Raw genomic sequence first — 23,037 nt, 5'->3', positions numbered from 1 at the left:
ATTTTAAACTGAATGGTAAAGAAAATACTACATTCAAAGCTTGAGAGAGACAACCAAAGTAAGAGTTGGCAGGACATTTATGTATTTAAATGCTTACATTTAAAAGCATGAATTAAAAGAAAATAATGAAGTCTGAAAATTAATGACTCGTGAATCCATTTCAAGAAGAAAGACATAGCAAATTCTCCCAAAGAAAGTTAAAGGAAAGAAGAAAGAAAGAGCAGAAACAGAAAGCAAAGATATTTATTTATATTATTTTATATTAGTTTCAGTTGTACGGCATAGGGGTTAGACATATAATTTACGAAGTGATCCCCCCAAATACTCTAGTACCCACCTGGCACTATACACAGTCATTATAATATTATTGACTATATTCCCTATGCTGTACTTCACATCCCTGCGATTATTTTGTAACTACCAATTTGTCTTAATCCTTCAGCTTTTTCACCCAGCACCCCCAAACTCCTTCCCATCTAGCAACCACCAGTTTATTCACTGTATGTATGAATCTGTTTTCATTTTTTGTTCATTTATTTTGTTCTTTAAATTCCACTTATGAACAAAACCATATGGTATTTGTCTTTTTCTGTTTGACTTATTTCACTTAGCATAATATCTTTTAGGTTCATCCATTGTTGTTGCAAATGGTAAGATTTCATTTTTTTAATGGCTGAGTCGTATTTCATTGTATATATGTGCCATAACTTCTTTCTCCCGTCATCTGTTGATGGACATTTAGGTACCTCCATATCTTGGCTATTGTAAATAGCACTGCAGTAAACATAGTGGTGCATATATCTTTTTGAATTAGTATTTTGGTTTTCTTTGTATTAATACCCAGAAGAGCAATTGCTGGGTCATAGGTAGTTCTATATTTAATTTTTTGAGGAACCCCCCCAACTGTTTTCTATAGTGGCTGTACCAATTTGCATTCCTACCAACAGTGCAGGAGGGTTCCCTTTTTTCCACATCCTTGTCAACCCTTGTTGGTTTCTGATTTATTGATGATAGCCATTCTGACAGGTGTGGTGATATCTCATTGTGATCTTAATTTGTATTTCTCTGATGATTAGTGATGCTGAGCATCTTTTCATATGTCTATTGGCCATCTGTATGTCCTCTTTGGAGAAATACCTATTCAGGTCTTCTGCCCATTTTTTTAATTGGAATTTTTTTATATGTTAAAAGTTAGTTATTGAAAAGACAATTAACATGGACAGATCTCTTGACAAGATTAAGACATAAACCATATCAGTAATGAAAAAGAATTAACCACAGAAGCTACAGACATTAAAAAGCTAAGAGAATATTCAATTCATATCAGATAAAATGAATCAATTCATAGAAAGCAAAGATGGTTTATATCAAAGAGATAGAAAACCTAAATACCCACCCCATTAAATAAATCCATATATCTTCCTACTAAGAAATTTCCAGGTCTAAATGGCTTCACTAGTTCGACCAGACATTTAAGGAAGTAATTTCAGTTTTATTAGTTATCTATTACATAACAAATCACCCCAAAATGTAGTGATTTAAAACAATAATCATTTATCATCTGTCTGTTCTATTGGTCCTTCGGGAAGGACTCAGTTGGATTGTTGTAGCTTGGGATCTCTTCACAAGCTTGTAGTCATTTGTCAGCTGTGGTTGAGGTCATATGATGCCCTGGAGTATCCACTTCAGGGATGTCTCACTGTGTTGGCAAGTCGGTGTCCACAAGTTAGTTTTCTATGTAGGCTTCCACACAGGACCACTTGCATATTCTGTCATGACATGGTGTCTGGCTTTACCCAGAGTGAACAGCCCAAGAGGCATAGATGGAAGCCGCAGTGGCTTTAGTCACCTAACCTCAGAAGTCACATCGTTGTTTCCACTGTATTCTATGTGTTACTCAGATCATTGCTGATGTCAGTTGGGAGGGGACTACACAGGGTGTAAATACCAGGGGAAGAGCCTCACTGGGGGCCATCTTGAAGACTGGCTACCACATTTCCAGAGAAGAGAGAGAGGGAATACTCTCTAATTCATTTTATGAAGCAGATATAAGAAAGGGAAAATTATAGTCCAATCTCACTTGTAAACATATAAATGAAAAAAATTTTTTTGCTCAGGGTCTCTTCCATTCCAATTTTGAACTTGTTTTTTGGCATAGGCATTTTTTTTAATGAACTATATTCCTCTACTACCACCACCTTTGGAGAAGGGGAACCAGACATGCCTGGTGTGCTTCTGGGCAGGAGCTGGTCCATTATTGCTGAGTTAGCATCTAAAATCTGGCTCATAGAAATGCTTAGGTAACTCCTGGACTTGTGCTGTGGCTAGATTCTTAGATCTTGGTTGCACACAGCTGTCTGTCTGAGGACAGTAAACTGGATCCCCAAACCTGCTCTTTTCCTTCCAAGTGAATTAGAGTATAGAGAACAGGGTTGGGCAAGAAGTAACCTAGGTTGGAAACTTACTTCCAGGATATACCAGAACTCTAGCTTTCACGATAATATTTACATCAAAACTGTTTCCCTTACTGAGGAACCCTGGAAGTGCAGCCTTTTTTGTTGAGGTTTCCTAACTCTCTCCTTCTGCCACAGAGAAGATCATCTGGATTGTTATATCCTCTTTGGCTGAGCTTCTGAGCTTGAAATCTATACTGCCACGATGGAAGTTCTTAACATAAAGCTGGCTCAAATAATCTCCATGCTCCAAGCCTTCATTCTTCCCATTTTCCCAACACTCTTGGCTATGGATAGAGCGTCTGGGCACCCACTGCCCTCTCCAGCCATCTGTCTTGTCTACTTGATTTTCTTTGAGACATGATGGAGTACAGAGAGCTGAGCCTACAGGAGAAAAGTAAATTAACTAGTTATGGCGCTAGGAACATGCTGCTGCTTGTTTATTAACTTTGAGCTGGGAAGTAGGAGGTGAGTTATTTCTCATCCACCGAAAAAAGTTAAGTAGTTTCACTTCAATTGATGCTGCTAAAGACATGTAGCCACCTCTGGGAACCAATGAACAATTTGAAGAATTTTGTTCTCTTCTAGTCTTGGTTTGGATGGGAGTTAAGAGTATGAAGCCTGAGGTTAAGGCACTGCATGTTTTATTTTCATCCAACCATTTAATCCTCAGCCCTTCCCTCTACCTATTAGAGTTAATTTATTCTTCATGTTGCAATACCTGCTTTACACTTAGTGAAGCTTTCTCCAACCATTCTGTTCCCATTGTGGTCTTTACCTATTACCCTTACTGCTCTTTACTACTCTTTTGGCTTCGAGCGTATGTTATTTGATACTATTTGATACCTTTTCACAAGAAATGAATCATCTGTTCCACTAGATTCTCAGCTTCCACAGCGCAGGAACTGTGTCTTAGAGATCTGTGTATTGTTATTTGATACTATTTGATACCTTTTCACAGGAAATGACTCATCTGTTCCACTAGATTCTCAGCTTCCACAGCGCAGGAACTGTGTCTTAGAGATCTGTGTATGCCCCAGTAACACTTCACATAGCACCTTGCACCATTTATCATTGTCAGAATGGACTGGCTCAGTATCTTGCTTGTTCTGCATAATTAGAGCACTTTAGGGTCTTTCTTGCAGGAGCCTGCAATCTCAATCCGGTACAGATAGACATACACAGAGATGTAAATAAACGACTAAATATATTCTCTGGGGGTGGGTACAGGGTAGGAACTTGAGTCCCCAAGGTGGAAAGATGGAGAGAAGTAAGCCCCTGGTTTTAATTTAAATTTTCTCCTCATTAAAATGCCCTTCTCTCATCCCTGGTCTCTTTTCACAGAATCCTGCCATCAGCATCACTGAAAATGTGCTGCATTTCAAAGGTCAGTATCCAGTCAAATGTTCTCAGCTCTCTACCCAGTTAAAGAGGTATAGTGGTGGTTTCTTTTTAAAATTTTTTATCTATTTGTCTAATTCACTGTCTTTTTATGCTCACCTCTCTAATACTTTGGGGTAAACTAGATTGTTTTCAAATATATGATTAGAAAAGTCAAAGAATTTGTTTAAAATCCTGCTTTCTCCTTGGAGAGGCAGTAGGTATAGCAAAAAAGAATCTTAGGATAGAAATAAAGAGATCTTTCTTTTAGCTCTGGTTCTACTATGACCTTGGACAACTTATTGACTTCTCTGGACCTATAAAATGGGGCCATTAGATAATAAGCTGTGTTTCTTAAACTAGAGGACCCACAGTCACCTGAGAATATGTCCTTAGTATCCTTCAGGGCCATACACCCAGACTGAGAAACACACTGAACTTGTGTGGTACTACTCGTTTATAAGGTAGCTATCTAGATGATCTTTTTTTTTTTTAAGATTATAATGAAACCAAAAAATAGAAATTTTCTTAATGACACTTTGTGGCTCCCTGATATTACGCTTACAGACCAGTTACTAGATGATACCTAAAGCTTTTCCAGCCCTGACACTCTTTGATTCTGTGAGTCTGCCTCCATGTCCTTTCTCCTCAGTTCATCAGATTTGCTGCTGTGCCTGAGAGGGTAGATCTGGATTTATTGTCACCCAATGGGAGTGGGATTCTCCCTACTCTTTTTCTCTTCTAGTTCCTTGGAATGTCATTTGTAAGTGACTAGGGTTATGGGACCTTGAAGCGTTTCTGTTTTTCATGAGATTCCATCTACCTTAATATACTTGCATGAAAACACAGCCTGGCTCTTGTATCTGCTTTTCAAGATGGGAGCGGTTGTGGCAGCAGTTCAGATCTTTTTTGGAGTTATCCATTTGAAAGGAAGTTAAAGCGGTCAAAATGTATCTTGCCTCTTGGAGCTTATTCCTGCCTTAATGAATTTATGGTCTTAGAGAACAGTAGCCACCTGTAGCAAATATTAGGCATATTATACCACATATGGCCAGAAGAAGAAAGAGAATCCTGGGAGGGAACCAAATGATAGACAAGTCAGAATTAGAGGGGGAGGGATGTCTAGCGTTCACTGGCATCTAGGCATGGCACCTGCTGGAAGGAGCCATGCCAAGGCATGGGAATGGCACAGTGGTCAGCCCAGGAACTTCCTTCCCAGTGTCATTTGTCCTCTCTTAGGAATAAGCTGAGAAAAGATTTTTTTTTTTCTTTTTTGCTCCATTTGGGATGTGCTAAAGGAGAAGTCACCTTCTCCAATTTCTGTCCCTGGTTGGGAGGTCTTAGATTCAGAGTTTTCTTTGAGACAGTTGAGCATTTTCATGTACCCTGCAGCTTTCCTGAACCTGATTTTTCTCTGCTCTGAATTCAGCACTGAAGTAAATGTGAAAGTTAAATGATATTGGTGTGATATCTTTGGCTTTGTTTTCTGTAATCTTTTTCTTGCCTATTATTTGTACTGGACATCTTCAGGGCCACATTGTAAGGTTAAGTAAATACTCTGGAGCTGATCATCATAAGGACATAATGGAGATAAATTTTTCTCCAAGATTTAGCTTATCTAGCTGTTGAGTAGCTCTTCTCACAAGCCCCTACTCATTTGGGCAGGGCCCATTAATATTCGTATACTTCTGAAAGAACTGCACCAAGCTTTTGGATGGCCTTGCTCTGCTCAAGTTCATAGTAACACACATTTCTTTCTTCATAGCTCAGGGACACGGTGCCAAAGGAGACAATGTCTATGAATTTCACCTTGAGTTCTTAGACCTTGTGAAGCCAGAGGTATGTTCATTTCTTTCTCACTTCAGTTTTCATTTTAGGAAATAAATACTGGTAGTTTAATGAAATGGGAGTAGGGTTTGTGGGAAAGAAGATCAGAACCAAGAGACTATAGTTCTTTTATATAGGTTTAGCTGCAGAGGAATGGGAAAGTCAGAGAAGTTGAGGTGAATCTGGGCTCTGCCACTTAATTAGAGGGATGAACAAGTCTCTTTGCTTCTTGACTTCCAGTTTCCTCGTGTATTAAGTGAAGGATTGGATAAGTACTCTCTAGGGTCTTTTCCAGCTTTGACATTCTCTTTTTTAGTGATGACCGAGGAGTATGGTACCCATAGAGAGCAGAGTTTCATAGAATAGAGAAAGCCCACACCAGGGTGTTACTTTCATGTGACTGGGGGCAATAGAAATCAGAAAAGGATGAGGCAGCCGATCTTTAGAAAGAATGCTGGATGTATAAATGAAGTTTCCCTTCTCTCCGAGCTTGAGGAAGGTTATCTAACAAGAAGGGAGAAAATCCAACAGATGGTGTATTTTAGTTTCTGGAATTACACTTATCTCTGGGGGCTTGAGCATATCGATGTCTCTTTGCAGGAGGTTTCAGTTGTTTTGGCTGTTTTAATAGTCAGCAGGGCTGGAGGATGTGTCATGGGTCTTACTTTGGAGGCATAGGGAGAGGGTATGCAGAAGAATCATGAATTGGGATAGCCTCTGAGTTTAGTTAGACTCCCTAGGCTAACTCATGTGGAAAAGTTGTATCTGATCTACTACAGTTCTTTAGACCTTTCTGAAACCAAGACTCACTATGCTAGGGTCCATTTGAATTCAGTCATCTTCATGGGAGGAAGATTTGGGAGGTTCATCAGGATTCTTCTAGGATAACCAAGAACTGTCTGCCTTTTCTTCCTGATTTCCTCCCGTGTCATTCATTGGGGAATCAGAGAAAAACAGTGCTGTTCTTACTGATTCTTCACTATATCAGCTCTTGGTTTAGGTGTTCTCTTTGCATTAGGACTCGTAGGAACAGAGAAGGAAGGAGCATAGGCCTTCAGTGCAGCTTCTTTGTGTACTCACACTGGCTTGGGGCAGTTTTAGGGGAAGGGGTGAGGAATGGGAAGGAGAAGCATTCTCACATTCTCATTTTCTCTCTTAGCCGGTTTATAAACTGACCCAGAGGCAGATAAACATTACTGTACAGAAGAAGGTGAGTCAGTGGTGGGAGAGACTCACCAAGCAGGAGAAGCGCCCACTGTTTTTGGCTCCTGACTTTGATCGCTGGCTGGACGAGTCTGATGCGGAAATGGAGCTCAGAGCCAAGGTCAGTAAGGACCCTAGGATCTAGACAGAAATCATGAGGAACCCACGTTATTTGGGCCACCTCAGACACCTATCAGGGTCTGATAGGATAAGGACAAAGTTACAAATTTAGTTAAAGACCTGGAGACTTGGTTTTATATAAGTACTGCTCATATATTTTTATAGACTATTCCTCAATGAGATTTATTTGATGTTTTTCTCATGATTAGACTAGAGTGATTGGTTTGCGGGGAGGAAGACCCCAGAGGTTTCATTCTTATCATATCATATCATGGGCACATACTGTCAACATGACTTATCACTATTGATATTGATCTTGATCATGTGGCTGAGGTCATGTTAGATTTCTCCGCTATAGGGTTACTCCCACCTTTCTTTATTGTGTCTTACCCTTTAGAAGATAGTGACTATGCATAGTCCACGATTAAGGAGAGTTATGCTTCCCATCCTTAGGATGGAATATCTGCATACTTTATTTGGAATCATTCTGCATGGGAGATTTGTCTGTTTTCTCCTACTTATTTATATGAGTATGGACTCATGCATATTTTATAGTTTGTGTTATAATATTGTGTTGTTTATTTTGTCGCTCAAGTTGTTTTAGCTTTGGCAGTTGAAGCTCAGTTGGATCTTGTGTCCCTCTGACAAAGCTCCATTGTCGTGAGGCTTTTTTTTTGAGCACTTCCTTAATTGTATGTTTACACTATCTCGTATGTTCCTTGCTCCAGCCCTAGAATCAGCCATTCCTCAAGGAGCTCTGTTCTTTTTATTGGAGAATAGTAATGGATACCAAGATCTGGGCTGGGGTATGCTTATTGCTACTGAGGCACCATAGCTTCTAGGCCCTCTCCGCTAACAGAACAAGGAACTACATGTGTACATACTAGCCTATGCATATACAAATACCTATAAATATTTCTGTATGTAACCATCTATAAAACTAACCCGAGTTCATACTTATGTTGGAGACATAATTTTAGCTTCTGGAAAAATTATGCTAAAAATATAGAAGTCTAAAAAAAATAAAATAGCAATCTGTCTTCTGCCTTACATTTCTGTTTTGTTTCTATAATAGTGACAAATCTGGATGTCTTCCCAGTTCTAAAATTTCAGGACTACCCACTCTGTAGTTTGGAAGCCAGCTGATTAGCTTAATTCTGTGCGCATTAGATGGGCATTCTATGATGCTAGTGCTACCGTAAGGACGAGCCAGGCTTTTTGGCACCATGAGCTAGGACATTTTTCCCAGTGAAGCATGAACACAATGGGAGGAGGTGGCTTTGAGGCAGTCAGATCACTTATCTAGCATGTGGACTTTTGCAAGCATCTGGGAATCCTAACTTGTGTTCTTGGAAAACTTCTATCCAAATTCTAGGAAGAAGAACGCCTAAATAAACTCAGACTTGAAAGCCAAGGCTCCCCTGAAAGTAAGTTGTCCCTGCTGCTATGGTAGTTACCAGTTAACTTGTGATAGAGATGGGGATCTGGATGAGTGTGACATGTCAGGAGAGCTAATATTGTGTCGGTGAGTTGATGAGAAGTCTTTAATGTCCAGTGCTTAAGCCATGTGCGCACCCACATCAGAAGTCTTATTTTTAATGTTTCCCTTCTGTTTGGGGCCTAACGTAATCTGAGTACAACAGGCTGGTATAGCAGAAGGGAGAACTTTAGTCTCTGGGGCTGGCCTTCTCTTCGGTGGCACCAAGTCCTACATGGACATATGGAAATACCATGTAGGTGCAAGGCTACACTCCTTCCAGCTGGTGTTTTTCTCCAAGCTGAGATCTTAAGGGCTTTTCCACAAACAAGTATGGTTGTTACCCTTAAAAAAAAAAATCATTTCTATTTCTGTCTAACCACCGTTAGACAGAAACTCTATAACTATATTATCTTCTGGGTGACATAGGTTATATTCAGCAGCTGTCTATTAAATTCTTGCTGCATGGCATGCATTGTAGTAGGCCCTCGAAGTGTGGAGCTGATTACTTCATCATAGTTCGTGTGTTCTAAGAGCTTACATTATATAGGGAGGTCCATGAAAGTATATATAAAACTAACTCTGAAAAGTAGAATAAAATAAGGGTTCCTCGTTTGTTCATACTTTTTCAAGTTTTAGTGGTGCTTATTTGGCATGCTGTAAATAAGGAAGGAGACGGTTTTAGAGCAGTGGTTTTCAAACTCTATTCCATGATACCCCAGGGATTCTCAGAGATGCTTTGGAGGAACCGCCAAGCAAGCGGTTCCACTTCCATCAGAGCAGCTCTGCTTTTGTGTTTCATGTATTGGAGTTGTGAATAAAGTTTCTCTTGAAAAAGAGTTTTCGTTGCTTTAAAAAATGATGTGAATAATTACTAATATAGAGAAATATGTTTTTAGAAAAGCAAAGGAAAGGAGACAGTGGTGGTAAAAAACTACAACAACATAAAAAGGCCACTTTGAGATTTAAATTAATTTTTGGTGTTTTAGAGGGATGTACTTCAAAGACATCTAAAAATTCTTACAGATGGATTTTAAGATGTTAAATAAAACTTTAACTGTTTTATCTAAATACATAAAATTTCCTGATGAAAGTTCTTTATGATAGGAAGTATAATAAATATTTATAGTTTTGAAGAAAAAATTTTAATTAGTTAAATGTTGCTAAAAGTTTGTTTGACATTTTTGGCCCCTTAGAATAAGATTGCTCTTGCTTAACCACATTACTATTTAGTGTGATTATTTCAGCATCAACCAAGTGTGTATGCAGAGTATCTGTAGTTTAGGAATAAATTTGTGGCAGTAGAATCTGAACTCCATAGCTCTGCTCTTGAGAATTATCCCTTCTTTTACCCTTGACTCAGCCATTACTGCCTAAGCCCCTCACTCCTTCCTTAACTCTGTAATTGGTTTGTCTTCACAAACATTTGGCTGCAGACAAAATTAATGTCCTTTATTCTCCTGCCTCTCAGTTTGTAATTTTCCTCCTTTGGTTATGAGTGGGAGCTTAGGCACCCAAGTTGGAAAGAGGGATGAAGTCATGTGAGTATGCCCCATGTATCCCTCTCCTGCTCGACTGCTTGTAACAGTTTACTGTCTTGCTTTGCTTTTCAGCTCTTATAAGCTTGAAGAAAGGATACCTGTTCATGTATAATCTTGTGCAGTTCTTGGGATTCTCCTGGATGTTTGTCAACATGACTGTGCGGTTCTTTATCTTGGGAAAAGGCAAGTCCCAGATTTCAATGCTAGTTTTCTTTTTTCAGTAGATTGACCCACTGCTCACCAAAGTTAATACTCTCTGCCTTTGGTATTAATAATGACCTCCCATATTTGTGTAGCACTTCATGCTGTCATTGTACTTTCACATCTCTTATTTCCCATGACATGTGAAACAGGCAGGCTGGATGCTCAGGTGAGGAAACAGGCTGAGAGATGGCCAAAGAAATGGTCCACATCCACACAGCTAGCCAGAGGCACATCTTGGGCTAGCAAGATAGTTTATTTATAACTAAAGAAATTGATATGATGCTTTCAGTGCCAAAGCTGTGCAAGCCCAAGAGGGATCTCATCCCTTTGGAGTCTAAATAGAGTCTCAAGTGGACTATTCTAAAACTGAATGAAAAGACCATTATAAAGATATTAGTGCTTTATAAATTAATTTGTCTGTTTAACAGAACTCTGGCCAAAACAAATAACAATGGAAAAAATTCTGAGAATGTGACCTAAAGTGTTCTGAAATTTTATTGTGAACAAGAAATAGATAATAAAATTTGGGAGAAGAAAGAAATATCTACCTGTTATGAAAAAAATGATAATCAAAATAGGATAACCTTGGTATAAACTAAGAATAGACTAATCAGTAGAGCAGATTAGGTGGCCCAGGAATAGCTCTTACATTATATATATATGAGTTATATATGTATGATATAAAAGAAATTATTAATCAATGGAAAGGGAAATATTATCCAATCTTTTTTATTGGACAGGAAATCTAATAATGTGACCAAGGAAAATTGGTTAGGTTTAGGCATATAAGGGAGCAAGGAATCTGTTTAACTCTTCTCACACTGTATAAAAAAATAAGTTCTCCCAAAGCATTTAAGAATTATATCTCAAAAAGTTAAAATAGGAGATAAATAGATGTTTATAAAAGTCTCATATGGAAGGTTAGGACTTTCTAAACTTAAAAGTGTTAGAAGAAATTATAAAGGAAAAGGTCAATATATTTGACTATATAAAATATCTAAATTCCTGTGTGTCTAAAACCACCCCAATTAGACAGCATTAAAAATTAAAAGTATATTGAGGTTAGCAGCGTGGGAATGGAGGGTTGGTGGAAAATTGCAACAAATACCAGCAAGGGTTGATTTCTTTACATACAAAGAACTTGTACAAATTGATTTAAAAATATGAAAACTCTGCCCAATAGATAAACCAAAGTATGTACAGAAAGTTCTTAAGAGGAAATAAAATAATTTAATATTCAGAAAATTGTTTAACTCAGTAATGATAAAGAAAATAAGATTTTTATTTATCAATTTTAGCAAAGTTAAAAAGGATATCTACATCAAGAGGACTAATGGCTACTTGGAGGGTACATAATTACAACAACTCTTGGAAAATCATTTGGCATAATGAATCAAGAACCTTAACTGTTCATATTCGTGAACCTGGTAATTTCACTTCTGGAAGTATGTTCTAAAGAAAGAATTGGAACTACAAGAAAAGCTTTTTCAAAAAAGATAGACATTATGAGATCATTTATATCAGTGACAAATGTCCATCAGTGAAGGATTGGTTTAGAATGTTCCCTCAGTGGAATGTTGTGAAATAAAGTATTTAAAAGAGTTTATAATAACATGGGAAAATACTGATGACATGCTAAAGAGGTAACGTATAAATATGTTCTTCCAGTCGATCACACCCCTATAAAAAGGAAAAACTGAACCAATACATGCAAAAAGATGGGAGGAGAATGCATCATTTTCAAATGGTTTGAATGTGGATACTTTTTTCTTATTTTTACTTATTTTTTTCTTATGAGGGAAAATATAAGTATAATGGAAAATATAAACTATTTAAAACGAGAAAAAAATTCTGTAGACTGTTTTGTTCTTGACTCCTAAATTTTCCTATCTGAGATTTGTAGAAGGTGAATTGTAGTTAGCTTTAGAATCATTTAAAAGAAGTGCATGTTGTTTTTCCAGCCGTCTTAATACCTTGGAATTCCGTAAATCGCAATTTAAACTAACATAGTTGGATTCTGAGTGTTGCTGTGCAACCGGCTGGTTGTTAGGTGATCTATTCCAAAAGCTGCCAAGATATCTGGGTCATGTGTTTAAAGTAAGCTGCCTGGATTTGTAATTTCTATTTTGGCTCCAAGCCTCTGGCTATACCTACTGGAATGCAGCTGCTGGTTTAATTCTTCCCTATCAGTCCTCAGAGATGCAGTAAGGACTTGGGGCCTGGCACTCAGGGTCATTGTTTGCCTTTTGCAATTTTTTCCTTTTCCATTCCATAACGGATGTTGGGGAATGACGAATTCCATACATGTACTTGTTTCTTCACGTAAACATGTATTTTGCTAAACTTCATATGCTAAGGAAGGAGCAGTGAACTCTTGGGCTTATGTAGAAACTATTGTTTGAGCTTGTCTAGCTTTCTGTTAAGTAAAACTTTTTATTAAATCAATTTAAAATTTTTTTTCTAATTATACGTTAATGACAGGAAAATCAGAGAATAAAGACATAAAACAAAAACTCTACTATAATCCCAACTATGAGAACAGCAGATTCTTGGCGCCTTGGTATATCTTTCCAAACCCACATAACTTCCCTAGGAACAACTCTCGAGGTAGAATTATAAGATAAAAGGACAAATTGTTTTTAAGGATTTTGATGTATAGTGCTGAGAAAGCATATACTCTTTTATACTACCACTATTTAAATCTATATTTCATTAACATATGAGTACTTTTTCCTACGTTCAAAATATTTTTTTTCAAATCATAAAACTAAATGTGCTGATTTAAGAAAGTTTGGAAAATGGGGGGAAAACTGGGCCGGAGGTGGAAGAAAAGCTTGGAGGTGAATAAGTCATTGTCCATCACTACTAATATTGCTGTATATTTCTTTTAGTCTTTTTTTCTCTAGTTAAACACTAAAATCATACTGTGTATACAATTTCACATCTTTTAAATGTTATAAGCATTTTAATGTTACTAATATTTTTTATAATACCATTTTAGGAATTAGATTTCTATTCCTGAATTGAAACAAGGATGAATTTCCCATAAAATCAGAGGCAGAGCCCACAAGATCTAATTTTTGTCTAGCATATACCAAATCTTAAGTCACAACTTTCATTTCAAAGCATGAGAGGTCCTCGATTTTCAAAGATAATTTGCCCAGGAAAAGTACCATGTAAGGAGAATCCCCTAAAAAGGATACCAGAATTTCATTGTAAATGGTGACAAAAAGATTTGATTGGGATTTTGTCTTGAAAAGGGACATTTAAAATTATGAAAATAAATTTTTTATCTTAATATGTAGCAAAATTTAAATTGTAATTTTGTATTAATTCTTCGAAGAAAATAATTTGATTAATTTTGAATTAGTCAAATTCTACCTACTTATTGGTAGAATTTTTCTGGTAAAATTATTCAGTAGCACTATATACCATTCTTCATTTCACACTTGACTTTGTAGCAGGATTGTAAAATGGATCATTTCTGCAAAAATACTTTAGAGGGTTTCTTCAGTTTTTGCATGGGCCTTTTTTATTTGTCTGATTTTAAAACCATACTCTTTTGAGGCTCTTACAGTGTCACCTTTGTTGATAATTGTCCTAACTCTGCTACATCCTCAGAAGCACTACTTGTATTTAATAGGCAGGGAGCCGAGAATCCTAAACTTCCTGCAATGTGTGGGACAAACAGTTGTCCTGGCCCAAATGTCAGTGGTGCCCTGGTTGAGAAATACTGGAAAGAGGAATGTAGGAATTCAGAATGTCAAGTGAGGATCAGTATGAAAAGTAAAGGATTGTATATTATGGACCACTCAGAATTGATACCACATTTGCTGACTTCAAATAAACAATAATTTATTTTAAATTATTACATAATATTCATGGAGTAGATATACCATAGTTTACTCAAACTTCCCATACTCTTAGACATTTAGACAGTTTCTACTTTAATGCACTTAGGAGTAATGTTTCAGAGAACAACCTTGTTTCTAAAACTTTTTCCATTTTAGATTTTTTTTTGTTAGGATAGATTCTCAGAATAAGAATAATTAGGATTAAGTATATAAGCACAGTTAAGGTTTTTGAAAATTAATTGTATTCAATATTTTTGTACCTCTGCATTTATGTTTATGTAATTTTTGAGATTTTAAAAGGCTAGATTGCATTTAATATATGTAATATAGTTTTAGCTTTAAATGAGATGATGGATCTGAAAAGGATTATCAGTGTGCCTGATACATAGATTTTTTTCAGCATATAATAACTGAATGAAGTCTAGGTATGCTTTTTTTCCTTGTCATTTAAAACGAAATGGGCATACAGGGTTTATGTATTAACCTTGTGGTAGCCAGTAGAGTTGACTATTTATGACCCCACAGGCCTGCTCCCCTCTATCCTAGTTGGTTTGTAAACTTGAATCTGACTGGATGTTTATTATACCTTTCTTAAAGTTCCTTTCATGTAAGGAGTTATCTATTTTGAGAATTAATTCTGTTGGAATTTGCCAGTTGATTTACCCTTACTATATATTTGTCCCATAGAGTCCTTCTATGACACATTCCACACCATGGCTGACATGATGTATTTCTGCCAGATGCTGGCAGTTGTGGAAACTATCAATGCAGCAATTGGAGTTACTTCGTCACCAGTGGTACCTTGTCTTATCCAGGTATTGAATAGTAAAGCTCAAGGGTGGGGAATGAAAGATCTCAGTGTTTATTTAGTGGGTATGCCACAATTTACTAAGAAGTCTTAATTAGTAAAAATACCTATTTTCACAGGAATAGCATTATTTTATTCTGAACGAGGAAAACTTTAAGCCTCAGAAACATTTTCTAAAGTAGATTTTTGCCATCAGGTCTATTTCATTATAACATTTTCATGAAATCACAGAGATGAAAAAAGAGTTGTAAAAGTAGGGAAACTTGATTCTCAGTCAGGAGCAGAATATTCTACCCTCAATCTTCTTAGATAGAGATGTCCTTGGTTTCCTCCTACTTTGGGTAGATGAAGGCAGTGTAATGGCTAGGAACTCTTTTTACTTTGGACTTTCTTCCATATGTGAAGGTGGCTCTCTTACTTGTATGGGGATTCCTAATATTTGGAAGATTATTATTAGGAACAGGGCATCAAAGCCTTTCATCCTCCTTTCTGTTTTCTAGCTATGCAGTTACACTTGATCTTAGTCAAAAGGCCTAGAAGCAGTTTAGCTATTCAATCACATACCATTAAATACCACCCACCCAGACTCAGGGGGAACCAGGTGATTATTGTTCATCTCTTCTGGAGTACTGTTTTCATAATTCTACTGTTTTGTGGTATATTGTGGTATACCAACTCTGGCATTCTAATATATAGATCCATGGTAAAGGGTGTTAATACGATAGCCTTATTATTTCTAGGTTTTTGCTCTTGGAAAGAGGCTGCTTTGTTTAGTTTAAAGAATAAAAGGGGGATAGTGAGTGACCCACTAACATGGAATAATGTTCTTTGTATATCAAGGACTATGACAAATAAACATTCGAGTAGAATTTCTAGGGCAAGATGGAAGGGGCAGGTTTAGTATCATCAAATCACACGGCTCCATGGAGTGCCATTCACATAGAATACAATGTGAGTGAAGCTTCTGGGAGCTGGGCAATGCCACATGCATCGACATGGATGAATCTTGGGAACATAACACTGAGTAAAAAGTCACAGAAAAATACATATAGCCGATTTCAGAACATTTAAAAAGAGGCAGCATGAACAATATACTGTTTAGGAATACATACATAAGCAGTAAACCTGTAAAGAAAAGCAATGGAATGGTTAACACAAGATAGTAGTTACTTACAGTTAGGGGAAGGAGGGTGTGCCACACTGGTGGTAGTCTGTTTCTTAACTTGGTTTATACAGACACAGATGTTCATTTGGTAGTAACCTTTAAACTGTGTTCGAATGTGTGTATTTTAAAAAATATACTATTTATAATGATACATTTACACATATACACAGTTATCCAGAAAGACTGGTGTGGGCATTTAACTTGTTCCAAAATTGGAGCAGAGGATTAAACCAGTTGAGCTCAATCTTTTTCCATTTACCTTGAATTTAGTGTGATTAGGTTTCAGGTAACACATTTATATGTTCATTTAAAATATGTTTTTGACCTTTTTTTCTTTCTTTTGCATCTTTTTAATAGCTTTTTGGAAGAAATTTCATTTTGTTTATCATCTTTGGCACCATGGAAGAAATGCAAAATAAAGCTGTGGTTTTCTTTGTGTTTTATCTGTGGAGCACAATTGAAATTTTCAGGTGGGTAGAAATGCCAGGATGGTGTTTGAATGCTTCTCCTCTGGATCAGCTCTCTTCTTGAGGGAGTTGCTGTCTTATCGCGGGTCTCATTTGGTTTGGGATTAAGGTTCCATCTATGGAGAGCTCTAGCTGCATCTGTGTGCTCTGCACAAAGGTGAGGCAGAGTTTATTGAAAGCAGTCATTGGGTTACAGTACCAACCTGGGCACTGGGGAGCAGAGGGAGAAATCCAGGGAAATGAAAGACCCACCTTACCCTTCAGGATCTTGCCGTGTTGTTGGAAAGAGAGGACTCATTCACACAGAAAAATTCATGAGAAGGCTTAAGAAACAGGGTTGAAGGAGCAATCCAGGTTGGATGGAACTAGTGAAGACCAGCCCTCTAGAAGGGATGGTAGAAATGAATCTTTTTACTATAAAATTACTGATGTTTGAATTGAACTCTTATCTAGTTCTTCCATTCTTGTCAATAAATTAAATATCTTAAAAAAGATTCAGTTAAAGTAGATGTATTCTTCTCTACCAGACCATACATATTCCACATTTCTTCCCTTTTCTGTCACATGGAGCAAGGATTTTGCAGATTGAATCCTCACCTTTAGGTTTGGTGGTATTTTGGCACAGTTAACTGTTGAGAGGGAGAAGAGGCAGTAGCAGCCCTAGATTGTGTCTTGACTGTGGTTTGTATCCCAGGGCACCCATATACTCTCTAATATATTTAAGACAAAAGTGAAAGAGATTATAGGTATTAACCTTTACTGTGTGGGAAGAAACAAATTTTTTAATAGTATCTCTTTTTTAAATACAGTATGTCTGATTCTAGATGGGAGGTCTTTTATATACTTAATTTTGATAGTATTCATTTATCCAGAGATAAAGTGTCTGTCAAAGTGTCTGTCATCTTTATCTACATGGAATGTCAGTTAGAACTAGGAGTAAAGCCAAAAACCTTGTGAGCATTCTTTCCACATACTGAAGCATTTGAGAGGGTTCTTTTGAGACTTAAACTTAGTTCATCATTAAAAAGAGTTCATATCCTTTGAAGATTAAGGGAGGAGTATGATGGGAGTTTTTGGGTAGATAGCCCAATTCGGTTTTGAAGAAGCCATGTGTGGCTAATTGTAAAATGATTCTTTTTGAATGTTGTTCTAGAGTTGCATTCAGAATCTGATGTGGCTTTTAACATCTAAATTCTTTATTTTCAATAGGTACCCCTTCTACATGCTTTACTGCATTGACATGGATTGGAAGGTGCTCACATGGCTTCGTTACACTCTGTGGATTCCTGTTTATCCTCTAGGGTGTTTGGCAGAAGGTACTTTCAGGAACTCTAGGTTTTATAGCTTAGCTCCAAGGAATAGCTAAGCCAATAGGCCAGACCTTCCTTCCTCTACTAGCCTTAGTAAATATATGGGTGTTGGACTTTTCAAGATTTTCTTTTAGTGGCTTCCTACTGTAATAGTTTTAGTACCCAGACTGTTCCAGGGGAGTAGCTCATTTTGTTAAGGTTTGGAAGTTGGGTGGTTATGTATTGCATTTTTTTTTTTTTACTTAAGTGATAGTTTTAATTTTCCAAAGCAGTTCATATTGATGATTTCATTTTATTTTGACAAACATCTAGAGAGTGAGTCAGGTCGGGATTTTTGTTTCCATTTTATAGGATAGGAAAGTGAAGCCCAGCGCTTTCAAGTAACTGTTTCTCATTAGTCTTTCTGTTTTCATCTTAGAGGCTCATTTCTTAAGAAAATTAGGGGGAAAAAAAGAAGAGGCATGAGCCCTCTGTACAAAGAGAGGAGGAACCATTTTCAACAAACCCAGAACTGAAACTTTGAGGGGTTAGAAGACTCTGCCATTAGATGTAACTGTATGTCATTTGCTTCTAACAAGTTGTTTTTGCTTACAGCTGTTGCAGTGATCCAGTCCATTCCAATATTCAATGAAACAGGAAGATTCAGTTTCACATTGCCATATCCAGTGAAAATCAAAGTTAGATTTTCCTTTTTTCTTCAGATTTATCTTATAGTGATATTTTTAGGTAAGTATTGGCTCTATAATAGACTTTTCCTGTCACTTATTTAGAGGGCAGAGTTAAATGATTGAAAGTTTTAAAAGTCTTTGGGATTATTTGCAAAGGAGTATAGTACAGAGTTAGAGAAAGATTGCTTTGCCAAATAGACCCACTAGAAGAATATGCTATGTATCGAAGTATTTCTTCCCAAATCTCCAGTGGTTATCTTTTTGAAGTGCTCTTGGTCATTGGGAACTCACCATACGATATTTCATGTTTAAAACAATGTAAGAAGCTCTTAAATAGAATAAGCAGCTCATTGACTTTTACCACAGCCAGTGTTTACAGAGGTGATAATACAACTGGCAGCAAGGAAGGGAGAAGGCAATAACGGCCTCTGAATAGCTGAGATGTCGTAAAGCCTTCTGCCTAACAATAGGGAAGTCCCCCTGCTCCTCATGTAAAACCTGCTTGTTTATTAATTTATATAAAATCATGAATTCTTGCCTTAATTCATAAAAACTAAAAGAAGAGAGAAAAAGTAAACCTAAATCATGGCAAATATGAAAACTTTACAGGCCTTCCTAACCATAAGAATGTTAACTTTAGATAAAATTCTAACACATTTTAACATAATTTATGACTTTATCTCTGCTTTAGTTCACAAAAGTCTCGGGATGGCCCTAAATAAGTATGGCTGTCCGATCGCCTAGCAACAGAGGATGCGACAGTACATAGTATATTAGTTATTTCCGTGTAACGAATAATGTCCCAATTTAGCAGCTTAGGACGACATTATCTCACATGGTTTCTGAGTGTCAGGAATATGGGAAAAGTGGTGGTATGTCACTTTGAGATTAGGTTATAAAAGGCAGTATGAATGTGATGGAGCACTAATGTCACAGAGGTATGATAGAGGTGGTCCTCGTGAGGTTTCAGTTAAGCTGTCAACTCAGCTGCGGCTAGTTTCAGCAGACTTGTCTGGGGCTGGAGGATCTGCTTCAGGCTCACTCATGCAGTTGTGGACAGGAGGCCTCAGTACTTGCCACAGTACTTTTCCATATGGCTGCTCATGACATGACTTTTCCCAGAGCAAGTGATCTGAGAGAGATCCAGAAGCTGCACTGCCTTTTAAAAAATATATTTGATTTTTAAATTGTAATATATTTGACATAACATTGTATATATTTAAGGTATGCTACATGTTGAATTGATACATCTATGTATTATGATTGCCATTGTAGTGATAATTAGCACCTCTGTCAAGTCCACATTGCCTTTGATAACCTAATTTTGGAAGTGACATTTTGTCACTTTTCCCATATTCTGTTGGTCACACAGACCAACCTAGTACAATGTAGGAGGGAACTACACAAGGGTATGAAATACCTGGAGGAAGGTAGGGATTATTGGGGGTCGTCATGAAGGCAGGCCACCCCAAAAAGTTAGAGGAATACTACAAAAAGTAAACCCAAGAATCCAAAAAGGCCAGTGGTCTTGGCCATTTAGTATTGGAGGAGAAGAGACTTATATACCTCAGGGTATCAGTACATGGCAGAAGCACAGTTAAATGATATACTTCATGGATGTAGATCATTTGCCAAAGTTTAACTTTTATTACATTTCTTTTCTATTTCAGAAAGGGTATAATCTATTTCAGAAAGATTTTTAACAAAAATGTTAAAATATTTGGCTATTGAAGGGAGTAAGCTTCGGTTTGGAAAATGCAATCATTGAGTCTTTACCTCTATTACAGGATAAATCTAGTATTGCTGTAACTAGGCTCCATGAGGTGGGCTTACTGAAATGTTAAAGAGGAATAAGTATTGGAAAGACCCTTAAAATATTTTACTTAAAAAATTTACAAGGGTAAGAAGTATTTTAATATGTACTAAGCTTAACGGCTTTTGTGTTGTTTATGTTGTTGCACACTCTTAATTTACAAGGTTTTATACTCAGTTTGCCCACAATGAATATGTAGTTTTTATTCTTCAGGATGAATAAATGCTAAATTTGCATAATTTAGCAGTATAACTAGTTACATTTGTATATAGATCAAAGTACTTTTCTAAACATACATTTTCTTACAGTAAGTCTGTAAAATAAGTTTTTAACTCTGTTGTACAATGGGGAATCTAAGGTGAGGCTAAGCCATAGAACTATTGAGTGGTAAAGTAGAACAAATTTTTTTCTGACTCTGAAATCTTGTGTTTTCTAATTTACTAAATTGTGCTTCCTAAGAAAAGTTATACCTTTTCAACTGTTGCTTAATACGTGTTATTGAATAGCTTTGAATTAAAAATTGGGTTGTTTCTATACTTCATATTTGTGTATTTTATATTAATCTTACCTTAAAAGAAAGAAAAAAAGAATACTGAACTCTAAGGAAATGTTTAGGAGTGAAGTGTACTGATATCTGTAACTTACATTGAAAAACATCAAAAATGAGGTGGGAATGGGCATGTAATAAACAGTTAAAGTTTAAATCTAGGTGGTCACAATGATTTAATCTTTTGTGCGAAATTTTTTATAATAAAAATATGGCAGAAAATTAAATTGTAAATCCACTGGGGAAAAACTGAGTTGTCTCTAGTGCATCGTTAATTGAGTAACTTAATAAGTTGAACTTCCTGCAATAAGCACAGTGCTGTGGGATATGAAAAACAGACAACTAGAGACTGTCCTTACCCCAACAGCTTCTGGTTACATACAAAGATTCTCATTTCTAATTGGCCTCTTTTCTTTTCCAGGGTTATACATAAATTTCCGTCACCTTTATAAGCAGCGCAGGCGGCGCTATGGACAAAAAAAGAAAAAGATCCACTAAAAAGAGAGATTTAGATGACTTCTTGCCGGTTTGAGCCTAATCTATAATTCTTAACAGTTTTACTTTCTTATACTGATGTAAACGTTTTTTTTTAAAGTTAAATGATTAAATTCTCAGTGAGGTTATCTTCTCTTTTCCCCAGTAACATCCCTGAATTTATTATATTAGTGTAGTATTTGCATGACATGGATTCCTGGTATCTGATGACAGGTTCATTCTTTTGTGTTCTGTTAGTGACAGCAGACTCAGCCCTGCCCGCCCCTCCCCCCCCTCCATGTCCTGTCATTCTCTTTCACAGGCCAGAGAGATTTCTTCAGTGCCCTGACCCTACCAGGTACTGGCTGTTCTTTCTTACAGCTTGGATTTGTTCTTTTCAGCTATTACTTGTGAAAAAAATGACTATTTTGCTCTACAAGAGGCTATGAAAGTGATTTCAGGCAGGACCTAATATATTCTGTACCTAAGGGGTTACTTGTTAAGTGGGGTGGCATTGATTTTTCAAAAATCAAGTTCAACTTAGTCATTGATAAAACATTTCTGAGTCTGAGTGGGGCTAGAGAACGCATATTACCTCTGAATCTTTCGGCCTAACACTGTGTTACTATGGTGCTTACCTGTGTGGGCACAGAATGATTTGAGAGAAACCAGTCAGAACCTTGGAACACCATGATCACTTTACTCCTAGCTAAATCAGAACTATTTTCAACACTAAAGAAAAATGAAACATTAGTTGGAATATAATGAGATTATAAGAATTCCAAACCCAAATGGCTATAAGGGTCAGAAAGGTCAAACTGGCCATAAGACAACTGCTAGTGATGTAGCTGTAGCAAACTGGAAACATTAGGCCATACTAAGCACACCTACAAAATATAGGCTGTGCACAAACTTAAAAACTCAATTTTCCTTCCCCTGCACTGGCTGAGTACATTTACTTGTATCTGTCAGAGTAAGTGGTGGGATTGTCTGTTTTTGACAAGACCTCAAAAACACCTTTGATCCTGCTGTTTCACCTGTCTGCAGTAGGACAGTGAATAGAGTGAGAACTTTGGCTGGAGAACTACCAGCTGGTTCTTTAACAAAGATTCCCGGCAGGAAACCCACTAACAGACACTATGACATTATGAAGACAAATCTGGACATTATGAAGTTTGGCCATTGTCAAAACGTTTCCTTTACTACATTCCAGGTAAACCAAGTAAATGTGTTAGAAGTAATGCTTATATAAAAGATTTTAAGGCACGGTAGCTCTTTCTATTCTGCCATTTCCACGGTTCCTGTGGTAAAGGGGACTAAATGAGTTACGCTGTTTCTCTGATCCCAAGATGGAAACTTGGTTTGACCTAAAAACATCTGATTAGCATAGGCTGGCTGATTTTTTTTACAAGTCCATTGCACTGAAGGATGTTTTGCATGTCTGTAACTTCTGTCATCACTTCTTTGTATTAACTTCTGATGTTCTTTCAACTGATTTTCTGTGTGTAATTGGGCAGATCAGCTTTGCAGTAGATTATGTTGCATCTGTGGCAGAATCTTGTATTCTTTTGGGCCCCTTTGTTGCTGTCTGAGAAAGCAAAAGATTGTGTATTTCTATTAAACATTTGCAGTCAAAATCCTAATAACTTGTGTTTAAAGATCATTTACTCTGATGGTTTGCCAATTGTTAGTGATAAAGTCCTTTGTTCAGAAAATATATTATATA

The 23,037-nt window shown here is 36.9% G+C and overlaps 1 protein-coding gene across 1 annotated transcript in view; it reads left to right on the top strand.

Moving 5' to 3' along the window:
- HACD3 (3-hydroxyacyl-CoA dehydratase 3) overlaps positions 1-22,954 on the top strand; it is a 34,671-nt gene extending 11,717 nt beyond the window's left edge. Inside the window, exons 2-11 of the mRNA XM_006920252.3 lie at positions 3,798-3,840; positions 5,599-5,672; positions 6,820-6,984; positions 8,359-8,410; positions 10,074-10,184; positions 14,747-14,874; positions 16,390-16,502; positions 17,709-17,815; positions 18,404-18,535; positions 21,259-22,954. Of these exons, the coding sequence (XP_006920314.1) occupies positions 3,798-3,840; positions 5,599-5,672; positions 6,820-6,984; positions 8,359-8,410; positions 10,074-10,184; positions 14,747-14,874; positions 16,390-16,502; positions 17,709-17,815; positions 18,404-18,535; positions 21,259-21,335 (1,002 nt within the window). The 3' untranslated portion in view covers positions 21,336-22,954. The remainder of the gene's footprint in view (positions 1-3,797; positions 3,841-5,598; positions 5,673-6,819; positions 6,985-8,358; positions 8,411-10,073; positions 10,185-14,746; positions 14,875-16,389; positions 16,503-17,708; positions 17,816-18,403; positions 18,536-21,258) is intronic.
- Positions 22,955-23,037: the final 83 nt, after the last annotated feature.

The sequence above is a fragment of the Pteropus alecto genome, unplaced genomic scaffold (assembly GCF_000325575.1).
Source record: "Pteropus alecto unplaced genomic scaffold, ASM32557v1 scaffold86, whole genome shotgun sequence".
In the NCBI taxonomy this organism is placed as follows: domain Eukaryota; kingdom Metazoa; phylum Chordata; class Mammalia; order Chiroptera; family Pteropodidae; genus Pteropus; species Pteropus alecto.
The sequence above is the reverse complement of the archived record's forward strand: the minus strand, read 5'-3'. Positions and strand labels throughout refer to the sequence as shown.